The sequence below is a fragment of the Lipophrys pholis genome (assembly GCF_963383615.2).
Source record: "Lipophrys pholis genome assembly, chromosome: 13".
NCBI classification, from domain to species: domain Eukaryota; kingdom Metazoa; phylum Chordata; class Actinopteri; order Blenniiformes; family Blenniidae; genus Lipophrys; species Lipophrys pholis.
The window spans coordinates 3,242,889-3,257,655 of NC_137632.1; the positions used below are offsets into that span (position 1 = coordinate 3,242,889).

The 14,767-nt window shown below is 39.5% G+C and overlaps 1 protein-coding gene across 1 annotated transcript in view; it reads right to left on the reverse strand.

The window, feature by feature from the left end:
• Positions 1 to 14,767, reverse strand: part of man1a2 (mannosidase, alpha, class 1A, member 2) — a 190,830-nt gene that overhangs the window by 146,330 nt on the left and 29,733 nt on the right. Inside the window, exon 3 of the mRNA XM_080478269.1 lies at positions 1,493 to 1,754. Within this exon, the coding sequence (XP_080334395.1) occupies positions 1,493 to 1,754 (262 nt within the window). The remainder of the gene's footprint in view (positions 1 to 1,492; positions 1,755 to 14,767) is intronic.

The window sequence follows — 14,767 nt, forward strand, 5'->3', positions numbered from 1 at the left end:
GGCATCGGGGATTTAAGGTGGGGCACAGATCAAACTCGAGGCAGTAACTTTTTACCCCTTCTAATGTGAAACAGTCACCATAGGGGCATTTGACAAAACTTTAATTTCATCATATTGGCTAATGTCCTATGAATGGACAAAAGGCAGCGACAGTACATCAACTGAAGTCACTTTTTTGTCACCAGAACTGATGAGTTTTGTGAAGTATAAAGATGGCATTTTCAGAGTTTTCTGTCACAAGTTTGCATGCAGGGGTTTTCTTCTGGTGGTCTCCTGTCCTCCTGCAGTCCCGATGGATGGATGGATGGATGGATGGATGGATGGATGGATGGATGGATGGATGGATGGATTTCAACATTAAACTGTATTCATATGTATTATTGTTTTAAGCAGTCAGTTTGAAGCGCCCACCGTTAGAAGCCATTACATTTTACTGTTTAAACTTGGATGAAATATTGTGAAACTCGTGTTTCAGCTGTTCAACTACTAACTTTTGTAAAATTTTGTCTGAAGTTTCACAACAAAACATGTAGTTGTCAAAGTCAGATCTTTAGGTAATAAATTCACATGTTGATGTGCAATACATCCTTTAGTGTCTACTCCCACTTCCTCTGGCTTTCCTGGCCTTGGCTACACAGTGTTGTTTTGTTATCGGGAAAATAGGCCGGAAATAAACTTTAACATTGTGGTAATCATGTTTTAAGATTGTTTCATCACACAGCATTTGGTAGTAGCATGAAAACTGAGCTGCAGCACACCCAAGTCTTCTCAAAGATTTGTTTCACAGAGAAACGTGATAGGAAACAGCTTGTTGCGGGTATGTGAAGGGCTGTATTGTGTATTCCTGCACTGAAGGCTTCAAACTGCTCTGAATCAATGGTATCGTGACTCCATGCAGCTACTCTGCGCATGATCTTGCCCACAACCTTCTCATGTTGTAAAGCCTTCAGGCAGGAGCATCAGCAGATTTCTTTGTCCACAGAAAGTAGAGCTTTGTGTACGAGGCATGTTCCTAGAGACGAATGGTTCTGTCAACTGAATGAGATTTTTAATTGAGACCAGTGGAGTAGTTTAAAAAGGAAAACCTTGACTAAACAACAAAATAGTTTTTTTGTGTATTCAGACTCAACATATTTCATTAACTTCCGTGAAAACCTCTCATAAGGTTTAGTGGAGTCACATTTTGTGATTTCATTGCTGTGATGAATGGTTTTCTTTCAATATCAACATTCAACAATGTCAAAGTACTCAAAGTCTATAGGCTACTTCCTTGAATGATAATATCCAAATTGTTGAGATGGAAGATTAAGGTGGATGTGCATTTCACCAGCAGAGTGAATATATGTACAAATATAAATAGGTACACATTCAGGACATCCTGACAGAGAAGAGAGACATGTTAAGTCTGAACCTGCACCGATCCCCTGATGGGATCGGCCATTACAGCGACATGAAATTTAATCATGTGGTTAATGAACAGAGTCTGTCTTACCTCTCGGATCTTATCCCGTTTCTCTTTAACGTCGGGCTCCGTTGGCTCCCCGTCACTGACCCCCACCACTTTAGGCATGGGGACGGGCGGCAGGGGTTTAGGCCCTGCGTCCTTCTTTTTCAGGTCCTCCATCACTTTGTTTTTCTCAGTCTGAATCTCTGCCTGCAGTTCCTCACGTGACTTCCTCAGCTTCTCTTTGGCCTCCTGCAGCGCTCGCTCATGGTCTGCACGAATCTTGTCTCGCAGGCTCTCCTCTTCCTCTCTGCAGGACAGAGGGAGGGGATAAAAAGGTACATTTATTTCTTTAAGCGTTATTTAGATCCTGATTTATTCTCCACAAAGTGGTCACCAGACTTCCAACCGTGCGCACACAAAGAATTATCTTGCTATGACAGTGAGGGAAAAAAATGTGGAAAAACAGGTGTGCGGTATTGTGCAATTTATTGAGGATGAACATTGGCAAATGGGTAGAAAACAAATGCTTCTGTATTGAAGATAAAACTAAAAAACCAAACCATCCATATTAGGATCATGTTGGTTAAAAAGAAAAAATAACCAAATGGAAACTCCAAGTTCAACTCAGTGCTCAGGTCTGAAGCTGCAGAGGAAGACGACACCGAGGCCAGCAGGGTCAGAATGACAAGGGGGGGGGGATAAAAAATGACCTGTGGTTCCACATGGTGCAACAAGCCCCAGTGTGTTGACACAACTGTACCCCATGAGGGTGTGCGTCAGTAATGAAAAACAAAGACTGCAGGAGGCTCAAGCAAAGGGAACGGCAGGACACAGACACTGTAATCTTCAGTTTTAACGAACATGAAATACAGCTGAAAATCACTATGGTTTGATATTGATTTAGACTAATACAAAATTAAAGGATGTTTTCCTTTCTAGAAAAGCCTTAAGGGTCATTTGCAATGCTTTTGGCATGCACAGGGTAAAGACTTTGGGGAATTTGATCAGGTTTCATTTCTTGCTTTGTTCAATTATCACATCGTTTTTTACTGAATTTCTATTGTTTGTTCGTGGTTGTAGCTCATTGCAGCATCTCAGCAGACGCTCTAAGGATGTCTGTGGTTGCATGACCATGACTACTGCTGTCTGTGAATCCCTCTCAGTGTACATGACAAGACCAATGTTTTCAGAAACGTTTCCCGTTGTGGCGTTTTATTTTTTATATGATCCAGACAGGAAGCTGTCAAGTCAGAACTGGCATATAATCACTCCTCTACTCCTCTTAAGTGGTTCTGAAATATTTTTATTTGTCATAATTTCAGCAATCGGATTCTTATCTTGACCCATTTCCAATAATTTGCTCCACCTCCAATTTTTTCTAGAACTTGAAAAAGGTATAGCCATTCCACTCAATCAAAGGCCTTTTCAGCGTCTATTGATAGAAGAGCAGTGTCAGGTACATCCTTAATATAATGAATTATATTTAACAATCTCCTTACATTGTGAAAGCCCTGCCTACCCATTATAAATCCATTATGATCCCGGTCAATTATGTGAGGTAGAATGTTTTGTAGTCGCCTTGACAACACTTTGGTGATTATTTTTATGTCAAAATTCAATAGGCTAATGGGGCTAAAATTCTCACATTTATTGATGGGTTTACCCGGTTTTGGTAAAGGAACAATTATTGCCGTTTTCATTGTAGAAAGGAGAAGACTATTCGACAGAAAAACTTCTGTCATCATTTCAAACAGAGGACCTACTAAGTTATCTTTAAATTTCTTATACAGATCAGTGGGGAGACCGTCTGACTCTGCTCTTTTCACAGATTTCCTATTGTCAATGGCTTGTCCGATTTCCTCTTTGGTCATTTCTAAGTTTAGAACATTTTCATTTCCTTTGAAATACTTGGTATATCCAATTTATTTATAAATACATTTATTTCTTCTGATTGTATAGCCGTTTGTGCTTTATATAGCTCTTCACAATATTTTTTAAAGGCCATATTAATCTCCTGTGGATCTAACAGGGTTTTGCCTTCAGATAGTATTGATGTGATAGGTAATTTAGATTCCACTTGTTTTATTTGCCGTGCTAAGAGCTTGCCCACTTTATCTCAGTGCTCGTAAAATGTTTGGTTAAGTATAGTTTGTGTTAATGTTATCTTGAATTACTTTTATCTTACTTTCTAATTGTGACCTAACTTCTTGATTCTTTTTGGATTGATGACCTGTATAACTAATTATATGTCCTCTAAGGAATGCCTTAAATGCTTCCCATTTTATAGATGCTGTTTGTGTGGTATTAATTTCAAAGAAAATATCAATTTATTTGCTTAAATATTCAACCAAGTCTTCATCCTGTAACTATTTATCTTGAAATTACCAACGTGGAGGATCTCTTTTAAGCTTTGCATCGCTATATATCAAGCAACAGGGAGCGTGATCTGAAATCACAATATTATCATAAGAGCAGTCATAAACTTTGAATTGTAATATGGAAGAGACGAGAAAGAAATCTATTCTAGAAAAAGGCTGGTGAGTGCCTGAGTAGCAGGAGTAGGTTTTAGTATTTTTATTTCTTTCATAAATCTATGAATTGTAGCTCTACAGCTGGTATGTGACTGATCTACTCCATCTACTCTACTTCTGGGTTTAGTGCACAATTAATATCTCCTCCAATTATGTGGGATCCCTGAAGAGTAGAGTAAAAGAAAGATCATTGTAAAAATTACTATCATCCACATTAGGTCGATAAACATTTGTCACATTCAGAAATTCTGAAAAAAAAAAAAAAGAGTACCTTGGGTAATTAAATACCTTCCTTTTCTGTCTTTCATAATATTTTTAATTTGAAAGGGAACCGATTCATGTATCAATGTCGTACACATAACCGCTCCACCTCCTCCTTATCCTCAAAAGATTGTCATCCAGGAGGGGAGTTTCCTGTAAAAACACTATTTTGGAAAATATCTCTCTTATTTTGCTTATAATTTGTTTAATTTCTTGAAGGCGTTGCAGGCCCCTACAGTGCCATGAAATAAAATTAAGATCTAAACCTTGAGACATAAATATTGTGTTGTGACTTGGTTATAAGGTTGCTTTGTATGAAAATATATTCACTGGGCATAACAAATGTACCTTACTACATTTGGTAATAATTGAGTTTTGATCTTAATTGCAATCTTTGTTAATATTTTTTTTCATATGGTTGATGCAGATTCCATTTTTAGGTGAAGGAAAAAAAAATGGCAATAATATTGTTATCGAAATACTAGACACCCATATTGCATATCGCACTCATTTCTAATAGTTTAAAGGCTTGAGTATATAAATACATTGAGCCGAAAGGACGCAATACCAAAATATTGAATAATAAACTGCAAAATGTGACTCTTTAGGAATTAGATTTTCTTTTAGACTCGTGCTAATTAAACTTTCTATTTAGTCAACAGAGAAATGGGTCTGAGTGGAACATCCCAAGTATCCACCATGTAATTCCATCAGGAAGGCAACTGGACTTCCCTTTCTTTGGAAAATGATCTTTCTTTAATTTAACATTGAAAGAAGTAGTACCTTTTAAAACTGCCTGGAATAAAGCTTTAAAACGACATGGATGAAGTATCCAGTAGATTTTAATGGACTCCTCCACAAAAGATTAAGGTAAACCTTCTTGTTGATTGTCCCCTGCAGTTTTTGAACCAGGTTTACCACAAAGCATATGTGTGCTGTGGTTTGTCACATCTGCACTCTGTTGGACTGACGGGGAAAATAAGAGTGATCTGTGTGCATAAGGTTTTGTTTCACATTTAAAAGGAAAAGTGGGCGGAGCCAAAAGCCAGCCGAGACTGAAGTGGACTCAGCTGCAAGCCTCCGCTGAATTACACTGTTAAATATCCCAGAAAAAAATGCTTACCAGTACAAGGTGTGAGTGAGTGTGATGGTGCAGTCCTTTTCCTTTAAAGGAAACCCTATTGAGCCGATGTGTGTACATGAGCAGGAAGCTGTGTAAGTAAGAAGGTGCTCCACAATCACATTCTGAAAGAAAGTAAATACTACTTTCATGGGGATTGTAGTGAATGATTCACGATACCGTTACGTATTACTTAATAAAGATGGAAAAAGACAAGATAATATCTGCTGAATAAGTTGTGCACAAGTTTTGTGATTTTGTACTGAATGCTACAGGTCAGGTCTCAATTAGAAACGAAAGAAATGCGACTTCAGAGAAAAAGAAAGTAGGGAGTCACCGACAACACTTCTTTAAAGCGCGAGTACATGTACGAGTGCAAACCTTTAGCTACTTGCAACTGTCTAATACCGATAGAAGTACTTAATAAATGCCATTACGAGAAAAAAACAGTCTTTGTGTCAACACTAACATACACTTCCATCTTTCTTAGCAACATTATTTTTTAAATCTGGGGGCTCAAGTCATCAGAAAATTGTCGCTTTTGTTTTTCAGAGGCAGAATCTGTTGATCATTTATTTTGGTATAGCAAGGTGGTTTCTATTTTTTGGACTCAAGTACAGCAGATGTTAAAAATAATGAATTTGTAACATCAAGTGGATATTCCAACAATTACTTTAGGTTATACTGGTCAATCTGTACAAAAGGTAATAATTAACTTGATTATTCTTTTGGGGTAAAGATGTATTTACTCTGTTAAAAGCCGGGACTGTTTAAACATGGGTTTTTTCTAAATTTTTTAAGAAAATGTTATAAGGTGGAAGAATATCTAATTACTTCTGAGAAAGAGAAAGAAAATTACCCAAAGCGATGGGCCAGCATTATTAAATTTTGTTTTGAGATAAACTGCTTTGTCATTACCGTACGATATAATAATATGTTTAGTGAGTGTGTGAGTATGTGTATGTTTGCAGTCTTTACATTGTTTTCTTTTTTGTGTTTTCTTTTTTGTTTGTTTTTTGTTTATGTTTTATCTGTTATTGCTATTGTTGATTTCTTGTTTGTTTTCCTTTAATAAAAAACAAAAAACAAGAAAGCGCTAAATGCGACTTCAGAGAAAAAGAAGTAGGGATGCACCGACAACACTTCTTTAAAGCCTGAGTACATGTACGAGTGCAAACCTTTAGCTACTTGCACCTGTCTAGTACCGATAGAAGTACTTAATAAATGCCATTACAACGAGAAAAAAACTGTCTCTGTGTCAACACTAACATACACTTCCATCATTTAATGTCGTAGAGCAGACCAATCACATCTGTCTGCTGATGGATGACATCACGTAATACTCTTCGGGTTGTATCGGGGATGTTTTACATGTGCAAGTACTACTTACAGTGTCGGACCAGATACTGCTATCAGTCCATCCCTAAAATATAGGTAAGACTAAAAACACTCGGTTGCATTGTGTTTAGCAGGTGCGTGATTTGGTTTAGTATAAAATATCTGCCCAAACACATTTGTACGTATACAATTACAAACGTCAAAAATAATTATACCCACAATTCATGAGTACCAGTATATTTTGTTTAAATCATCTCAAAAGCAATTTTAATTTTCTTTAATGTATTTCTTGTGAAAGTGTTTGAGTGATGCTAAAAAGACCAGCTTACCTTGCCTGATGTGAATATTTATGAATTGTTGCACGTACCTACGTGTGATCGAGTTTTTTATTTCAGGCTTTCTGTAAAGCTCGATTACAGTGGCAAACCTAAAACCTGGAGGACCAGGATTAAACACCACTGACCTAATGAAGGCTTTGTTCACGTTTTCGAGAGTGACACGAAGCTAAAACACCAAGAGAATGTAAACGGAAAAGAAAGGGGGAAAAAACACCCACACGAAATAATAATAACAATGCATGGGTTTTACAGAGCGCTTTTCAGGACACTCAAAGATGCGTTATTCAGGGAGCTAAGTATGGTGTTTGTGAAGCTCATCAGGTGCTATTTATTACATTACATCCTACACGTGATGTCTCTGCTCACTTCTCAAGGCCTGTATGGATTCATGCTTTTCTAGCAACATTTTATTTCAATGCAGCAGTTTTAAGATCTGGGTTCAGCCATTTTTCATGCACATGTATGTCACAAGGACTGAAAGCTCCTGCTGTTTGGAAAAAAAGAATGAAGAATGTTGAGTATTATTCAGCCTGCATTAGAGCAGACATCTTCCTTCTGTACCTGCTTGATTGGAGTACAATCTGAGTGGTCTATTATGTTAGAGTTAGGGCTGGACAAAAAAAAAAGACTTGATCGATTTATAGAATTTGTAGCTAGAAAATTCTTATTTTGCAAATTGGAGTCCCACCGTGACTCAGAGGTGTCAAACACATAGCTCACAGGTCAAAACTGGCCCAACTGGGGTCGGGTCCAGCCCACAGAATGCAAATTGCACAGATTCAGAATGACTACGAAGACAAAAACTGCCATTTTTGAAGAATAATTTTTGAATGCTTATCTCTGACATCAACCAATTGAATAAACAAATAACAAAATGATGACAACAAAATCTAAAATGACTAAAATAACAGGCCAGGTACAAGCAGGGGACAAAACCTCCCAGGACAAAGTACACATGACTTTGCTTCTGTCAAGCAGCCAAACAGCCGCATCAAGAGAAACCAAGAGAAGAGTACAGTATATAGGCCAGTGGAGTCACTGGGGAGCCCTCTGTGACGGCCAGTAAATCAGAGCAGTTACAGAGACCGCGTGTATCTGTGAAGGCAGAAATGAGGGTATAATTGAGTTAAAGGATACATAAGAAGTAGATTTGTAAGCAAAACAGAGAGGACGCAGCCTCAAACTGAGAAAAATTAAGATTTTTGGGTGAAAAGACTGAGTTTTTAGACCAAGAAAATACAATTAAAATCAAACAATGGAAAAGCAGAACTGCGATGATGGGCAAGAACTATGAAATAAATGTAAAGAACAGTGATGGGACAAAAAGAGACAAGCATTTCATCCTCATTATCCTTCACACAACACAGAGTGCATCTATTTTATAATTCTATCACGATACTTGATGTAGAACCAACAAAGACCAAAATAAAAGTTACACAACATCGCCCTGGAAACGACTCATAAATATTCATACAGCAACTCAGCATGTCTGAGTTTATTGATGGGAAACATATTGTGCCACACCATGATGCCGTTTAATGTGTATAATCATCGTGAACATGAATGTATGAATTTGTGGAAATGCGTTAAATGTTTTTATAGCACTGTATTAATCCCCAAGGCGAAATTCAAACCGAATTGCAGCTGCACAGAGCAGTGCTCAAGGGAAGCTGGGGGGGACTGAGGGCCTTGGAATGTGGAAGGAAACCAGAGTACCAGGGGGAAACCCATGCACATACAGGGAGAACATGCAAACTCCACACAGAAAGGCCCCGGGCCATATTTGAAACCGCGACCTTCTTGCTGTGAGGCGAGAGCGCTAACCACTGCGCCACCGATGCATCTCTGATACGTGTATGCAGGCCTGTCTTTTAATGTGTCCTCTATGTGAAGGTCATTGATGACGTTTCTGTTGTAGTGCTTGCGATCTGTCTTCATGTGTACACCCAAAAGGGTAACATCTCCTGGGCTCGCCACCACCTGTCGGTCTGCAAGCTTGCCATGTGCAACATGCGTTTAAATGTGATATTTAGATGAGGCTAGGGTTGACTGCATGACTTCTGTGCTTAAATGTTCAGAGGTGTATGTGTGTTGGAGAAGTGTGAGGGGAGAAAAGGTGAAGGTTGAAGTGACAATGTCTTTAGTGGCCCCACGTATGTGTGCCTACTGTGATCATCATCAAAACATTATGACTCAATGGCTGCAGTTTGAGTTACAGTCACCTATCCTATTGGATCAGACTACACATGCCAGTCTTAACTTCTCGTCATCCTTTGCCTTCAGCACCAATGACTGTGCTGCCAATTCACCACTTGTTCCTCTCTTGGAACAGCTTTGTTAGATTTTAACAACTGCAGACCAGGAATGTTCCTCGCACCTCAAAGAAAATTGCAATTAAAACTAGTCAACTAGTTTAAGATAGGAAAAATGCTAAGAAAGCTCAAATTATAAAGGGTAAACGTATTCCATTAGTTTGCTAAAGCCTTCACTTACAAAAAAAAGGTCCACGGATGCAGATCTCGCAAATTTCTTGTCTTGATGTTGTTAGGATTTATGGTTGGTTATTAGCATTAAAATTACTGTAAGTAATAGATTACTGAAAGTAATAAATCACAGGAAGTAATTTATGAAAATTTTTAATTATTAGTGAAAGTAAACTGTCATTTACTCATTAACAACTCCTAAAGTAATTGAGTAATTACTTAAAGTTAATAAATTATTATTAATGAAAAATTATTAATTTGATTAAAGTAGTTATTTATTCAATAATAATAAAAGGGGGCACCACCAGAGAATGTGGAAATAGCGAATACCAAAATATCAGTTTAGTTTGGAAAAAGGTTTATTTAAGTTCGTTAATATTTCTGCGTAAAAAAATAACCTTAAATAAAAAGGAAGGTGTGAGATCCGAGCATAGACAGCACAGTTACAAACGAGTGAATTGTCAACAATAAATACACAATAATCACCAGGAATCGTTCAATTCAGCTAACAGGCATTTATTAGCAAAATGTATTCATTCAGAAATAATTCTGAAATCATCTCATAAATCAACATTCAAGTAGCAAACATCATCCAACACAGATCTAATCTGCGAAACAGCAAACACTATGTACAAAGTGTGTGTGTGTGTGTGTGTGTGTGTGTGTGTGTGTGTGTGTGTGTGTGTGTGTGTGTGTGTGTGTGTGTGTGTGTGTGTGTGTGTGTGTGTGTGTGTGTGTGTGTGTGTGTAGGATGAATGGGTGTAATGACCTCGGAGTGAGCGGTCTTACCGAGGCAGAATCGTTACTGTAACGACCGGACGACGTTATCGACTTGGTCCTGAACGCCGGAGTTCTAACTGGATGTCGGAACATGCAGCCAGAATTTTGGTGACCTTGCAGACGTGGTTTAGCGGCCGAAGTTAGCGGTTTGGGTGCTAAACGTGGCTATGTGTGTGAGCTTATCTAATTGCGATCAGAAAATGGCACAAGCAGTGGTGAACACGTGTGGGGCGCGCGCAGAGTCGGGGTTAGAGGACGAAAGAGAGAAAAGAGAAAGACAGAGGGTGTTCTGGCGAGGTTCGGTTCTGAACCCTGGTTTCTCCACACAGAGATTAAAGTAGCCTCTGGAAGCTCACTTGATTCTCTGGTTTCTGAGGTGGAGAACCCGTGTTCATACTGCGATGTAGGGCTGCCACAAACGATTATTTCGATAGTCGACTAATCACCGATTATTTTTTTCGATTAGTCGACGAATCGGATCATACGTAAACTGAATGTCAAACATACAGCTTATCGCACCAGCATGAAGCTGCTCTTATATAACCATCCTTAGTTTTCAGCTTGAAGTGTTTAAGGTATATGCTAAAAATATAGACAATTATGGTGATAATTCATTTAAACTTTAATGAAATATGCTTGTAGCAACAAACGCTTGTTTAACTGTGGAGCATAAAGTCCAAACAGCTGAGTAAAATAAGGAAAAGGCACTTGCCTAAACAAGACAAAAATAAATACTTCAAGTTTGTTTTTTTAGGTTTTTTCTTTCCTTAATTTGCCTTTGGCATCAAACATAGCAACAATGAGGGAGGCACCTGCAACTAAGGAATTATTAAAGTTTTGGTCTCACTGACTCAAATATAACGAAAGTACATTTTGTGCTCAGTGCTCCTAACCGTTAACGTTTACAGCTTTACGAGTAAGTTGTAAGTTAGGTCTCTGTTTACGCTAATATTAGCAGGTAACTAATAACTAGTATCCAGTTTGCTTTCCGAGATGATGGTCCCTCTTCCTCCACGGCTGACCCCGATTACCACTACTGCCCACGTGTGTCAAGGACAGAAAGACAGACGCGGCAGTGGAAGGTACCGCAGCAGTTTTGAGAGAAAAACAAAGATTTAAAAAAAACAAACCAGACACGTCGACAATTAAATTAGTTGTTGACGATTTTAATAGTCGACATAATCGTGACTAGTCGACTGATTGAGGCAGCCCAACTGCGATTGTGCGCGCAAACACAAACAGATAAGCTACAGTTTCGTGCAGCTGCGGCCTTATCAGCGGCACATCTTATCTCGCGTCCCACCGATCCAAAAAAAACAGCAAAAGGAAAAGGGAAGAAGTAGTCCAAATGATGTCCTGCTCGTCCAGCGGGCTGAACCTTGGTTTGGTTCTGTGGTTCCACTTTGTGCTCTTTTTCCATCCCGAGGCAGCAGAGACGTGTGTCTCACTCGACGGTCGGGGATGAGAAGCCAGGAGCACTTAGCTGGAAGGCAGTTTCACCAAGTTTGAATTTCGGACACCTGAGGTGTCCGGATCGGGTTCGACCAATGAGTGGCTGGCGGCGAGGGCTCTGCATTCGCTGCCGAGTTCCTATTGGTTTCAAACATGGGGTGTGTGGCCCTCCGAGGGTCGTTGCCTTGCTCTCTGTGGTTTTACGGCCTGTTTTATTGTTCCTGGTGTTTCTCCTCTGGTATCTCCCCCTCTGGGGGGAGAAACTGAAACTGCTGGAGGAGTTCACTGGAATCTAGAGCCCAACAATGTCGTTATCTGTCAGACCGGGCAGGGTCACAGTGTCTCCAGGTAAATGATATCCAACTGTCTCTACCTTTTTAGACTCAGCCTACATGGCTATTATTTTCTAGATGGAAGCACTGACAAAACGCACAGGCTTTGCAAAAGTAAATCTCTCCACCAGCAGGATCAGGCGCCATCAGCAGTTAGCACAGTAAATTATTGGATCTGGTCTGCTCGTGGCAGGCTGTTTGAAAACCTTCGACTCAGCCACTCCTGCTGGATAGGGTTAGCTGGATAGCTTGGGATGTTTTTCACGTAAATCAAACACCGTTTCATACACACCAGTTTTGCGGGTCTCAAAAGCAGAGCATGTGATAGAGGATGTCCACAAGATGAATAATAGGTTAACAAACAAAGAACAAGTTCATGTTATTTTGTAGACCGTAAAACCAGTTTGAAGGTCAATAAACCAACAAAATGTAAGTATTGGGTCGGGAAAGTATAACAGAATATATGTGGTCAGCGTATGTGCTCGTTGTAGGACTAAGATGCATTTCAGGAAGTTTCTTTCAGCCGGTTTATTTTTGGTTTTCTTTTTAAAACTCTGGTCCTGCATTTGAGGCCCTATGTCTTTAGACTGTTATGGTTCGATGCCTTACAGAAATGTATAGCTTTCCAAAAGGTCCACATTAAATCAACCACACACAAGCTTCATCTCCCTGCAACCTCTTCTCTCCTCCCCGTGCACCTCCACCATCTGCAATCTTAAGTCACGCTTTACTTTTCCATTATCAGAGTCGCTCTGGCATTGCTGGCGATTCCCGTCGAGTCTCATAGAGTGTCAAATATGCAATTAAGTGCACATCAACAACTGCCTGCCTCCATTACCTTGAGAAAGACCAACAGAGGTCCCATGCATACACACCCTGGGCTTACTGAAATCTGCTGGCGTTTCTCACCCACCAGGCACACAATGTTTCCATCACGTCAAGCTACCGGTGAGCTTTTCCCTTTTTAATCAACTTTTCTGCTTGCCTTTAGAATTTAATATGCGTTTGCATCATGAAATCTGCTGCTCAGCAGAGATTTTCCATGGACATCGGAGGCAAGCAGCAGTGGATCTGCTGCCTGGTGACATGTCTAAGACAAGAAGCTCAGAGAACGCAGGATGCTGCGGGAGGCCGCGTAACCATGGAAACACACAGAGGCTCACTCACACACCAATGCTCCAGAGAACAGAGGTCACGAACAGCAAGTAAATGCTTAATTACTTAATCGACTCATTTGAGTAAGACTGCTGTGCTGTCACTAACCGTTCGTCGCATGAATGTAGTTCACCTGCAGGTGGGAAATACATGAAGACATTAAGACTGCGTATTAAAACCTAATTTAACAGCCATCAAGTAAATTGTTGCACACAGAGTATACGGATGCAGATTATTCCGTACTTGCAGTTTAGAGTCATTTTGTATCTTAGTGTCTTTAATGTGTGTTATTTTGTACTTGACTCATATGTTAAGATGTCAACAAGGCACAGTCTTTTCTATCTTATCTAAAAAATAGGAGACATGTTGACCAATTTCCAAGTTCATGAGGTAACTATATTTGGATTACTGTACTAAAACAGCTATTTTAATCATTTTACTTTAGAGTCAACTCAAATACACATACACGTTATATTGTTAAAATCCACGTTTAAATAAATTTGTGATCCAAAATGGACCGAATTGTAAAAAACGGTAAAAGTGCATTTGATCAAAAATCGTTGACCATAAATTGTGATTTACACTATTTTTCACCATTTAATCAATGTCAGCATTGGTCATTACAGCTCAATTTCAAAGGAATCTCCAAAACTGCAGCTCTTGCAGGATGTTCCCAGCGGGCAGTGCTCAATATCAGTGAAAAGTGGTCCAAATAAGAAAAAATGAACTGGAGACAGCGTCAATGGCAGCCAAGACATAGAGGGACGTGGTCCAACGTAGGACCCAGCTCACAGCTGACTGGATGAAAGATCTTCTGCCATCATCGTGATGCCAGATACCACAGCAAAACCACAGAGGTGTAGTGGAGCCCATGCCTCACGGCTGTTTTCTCAGTAAAATGAGGAACTTCAAATTATTAGCCATCGCTTCTGTCAGTGTGTACTACTATTAACACAACATATTGTGGACTGATTGTGAGTCTTTTAAACAATAGCATGCATTCAAATGCAAAAACCAACTGAAAATATATATTTTTTTTTTTCAATTTTCATGAGGGGTAAAAAGACAGCACAGTCAGAAAATTGATGTCTTTTTGTGAGCCTTATTGTAATACGTGGACAAACGTGTTCCAGGAAGATCACAAAGACCTTTGTGACAGGAGCCAAGGCTTGTGATGAATAATTCAAGGAAACACACCGCTTCACTGTCACAGAGGTGTTCATCTCCTTTACAAACTTGAAAAACTGAATCAACCACTGACAGCCAGGAGCTCAGCCGAGGTTTTCACCACTGCTGTTGAGCTATTCACTCTTCTGGAGAGTTCCATTGTGCACGGAGCTATACAGCCGTGGTAGAGCCATCTGTATGCATTAACAGCTGTGAGGTCTGCAGAGAGGAGAGTACACGAACAAAAAGAAGTGGTGGCGGGGGATGTTTTAAATAGGCTCAAAGATGGTGTGCAGATAAATCAGTGTCAGTTTCTCAGCAGATGAAATTAGAATAGGAATAAATAACACAAGCATCACTCCA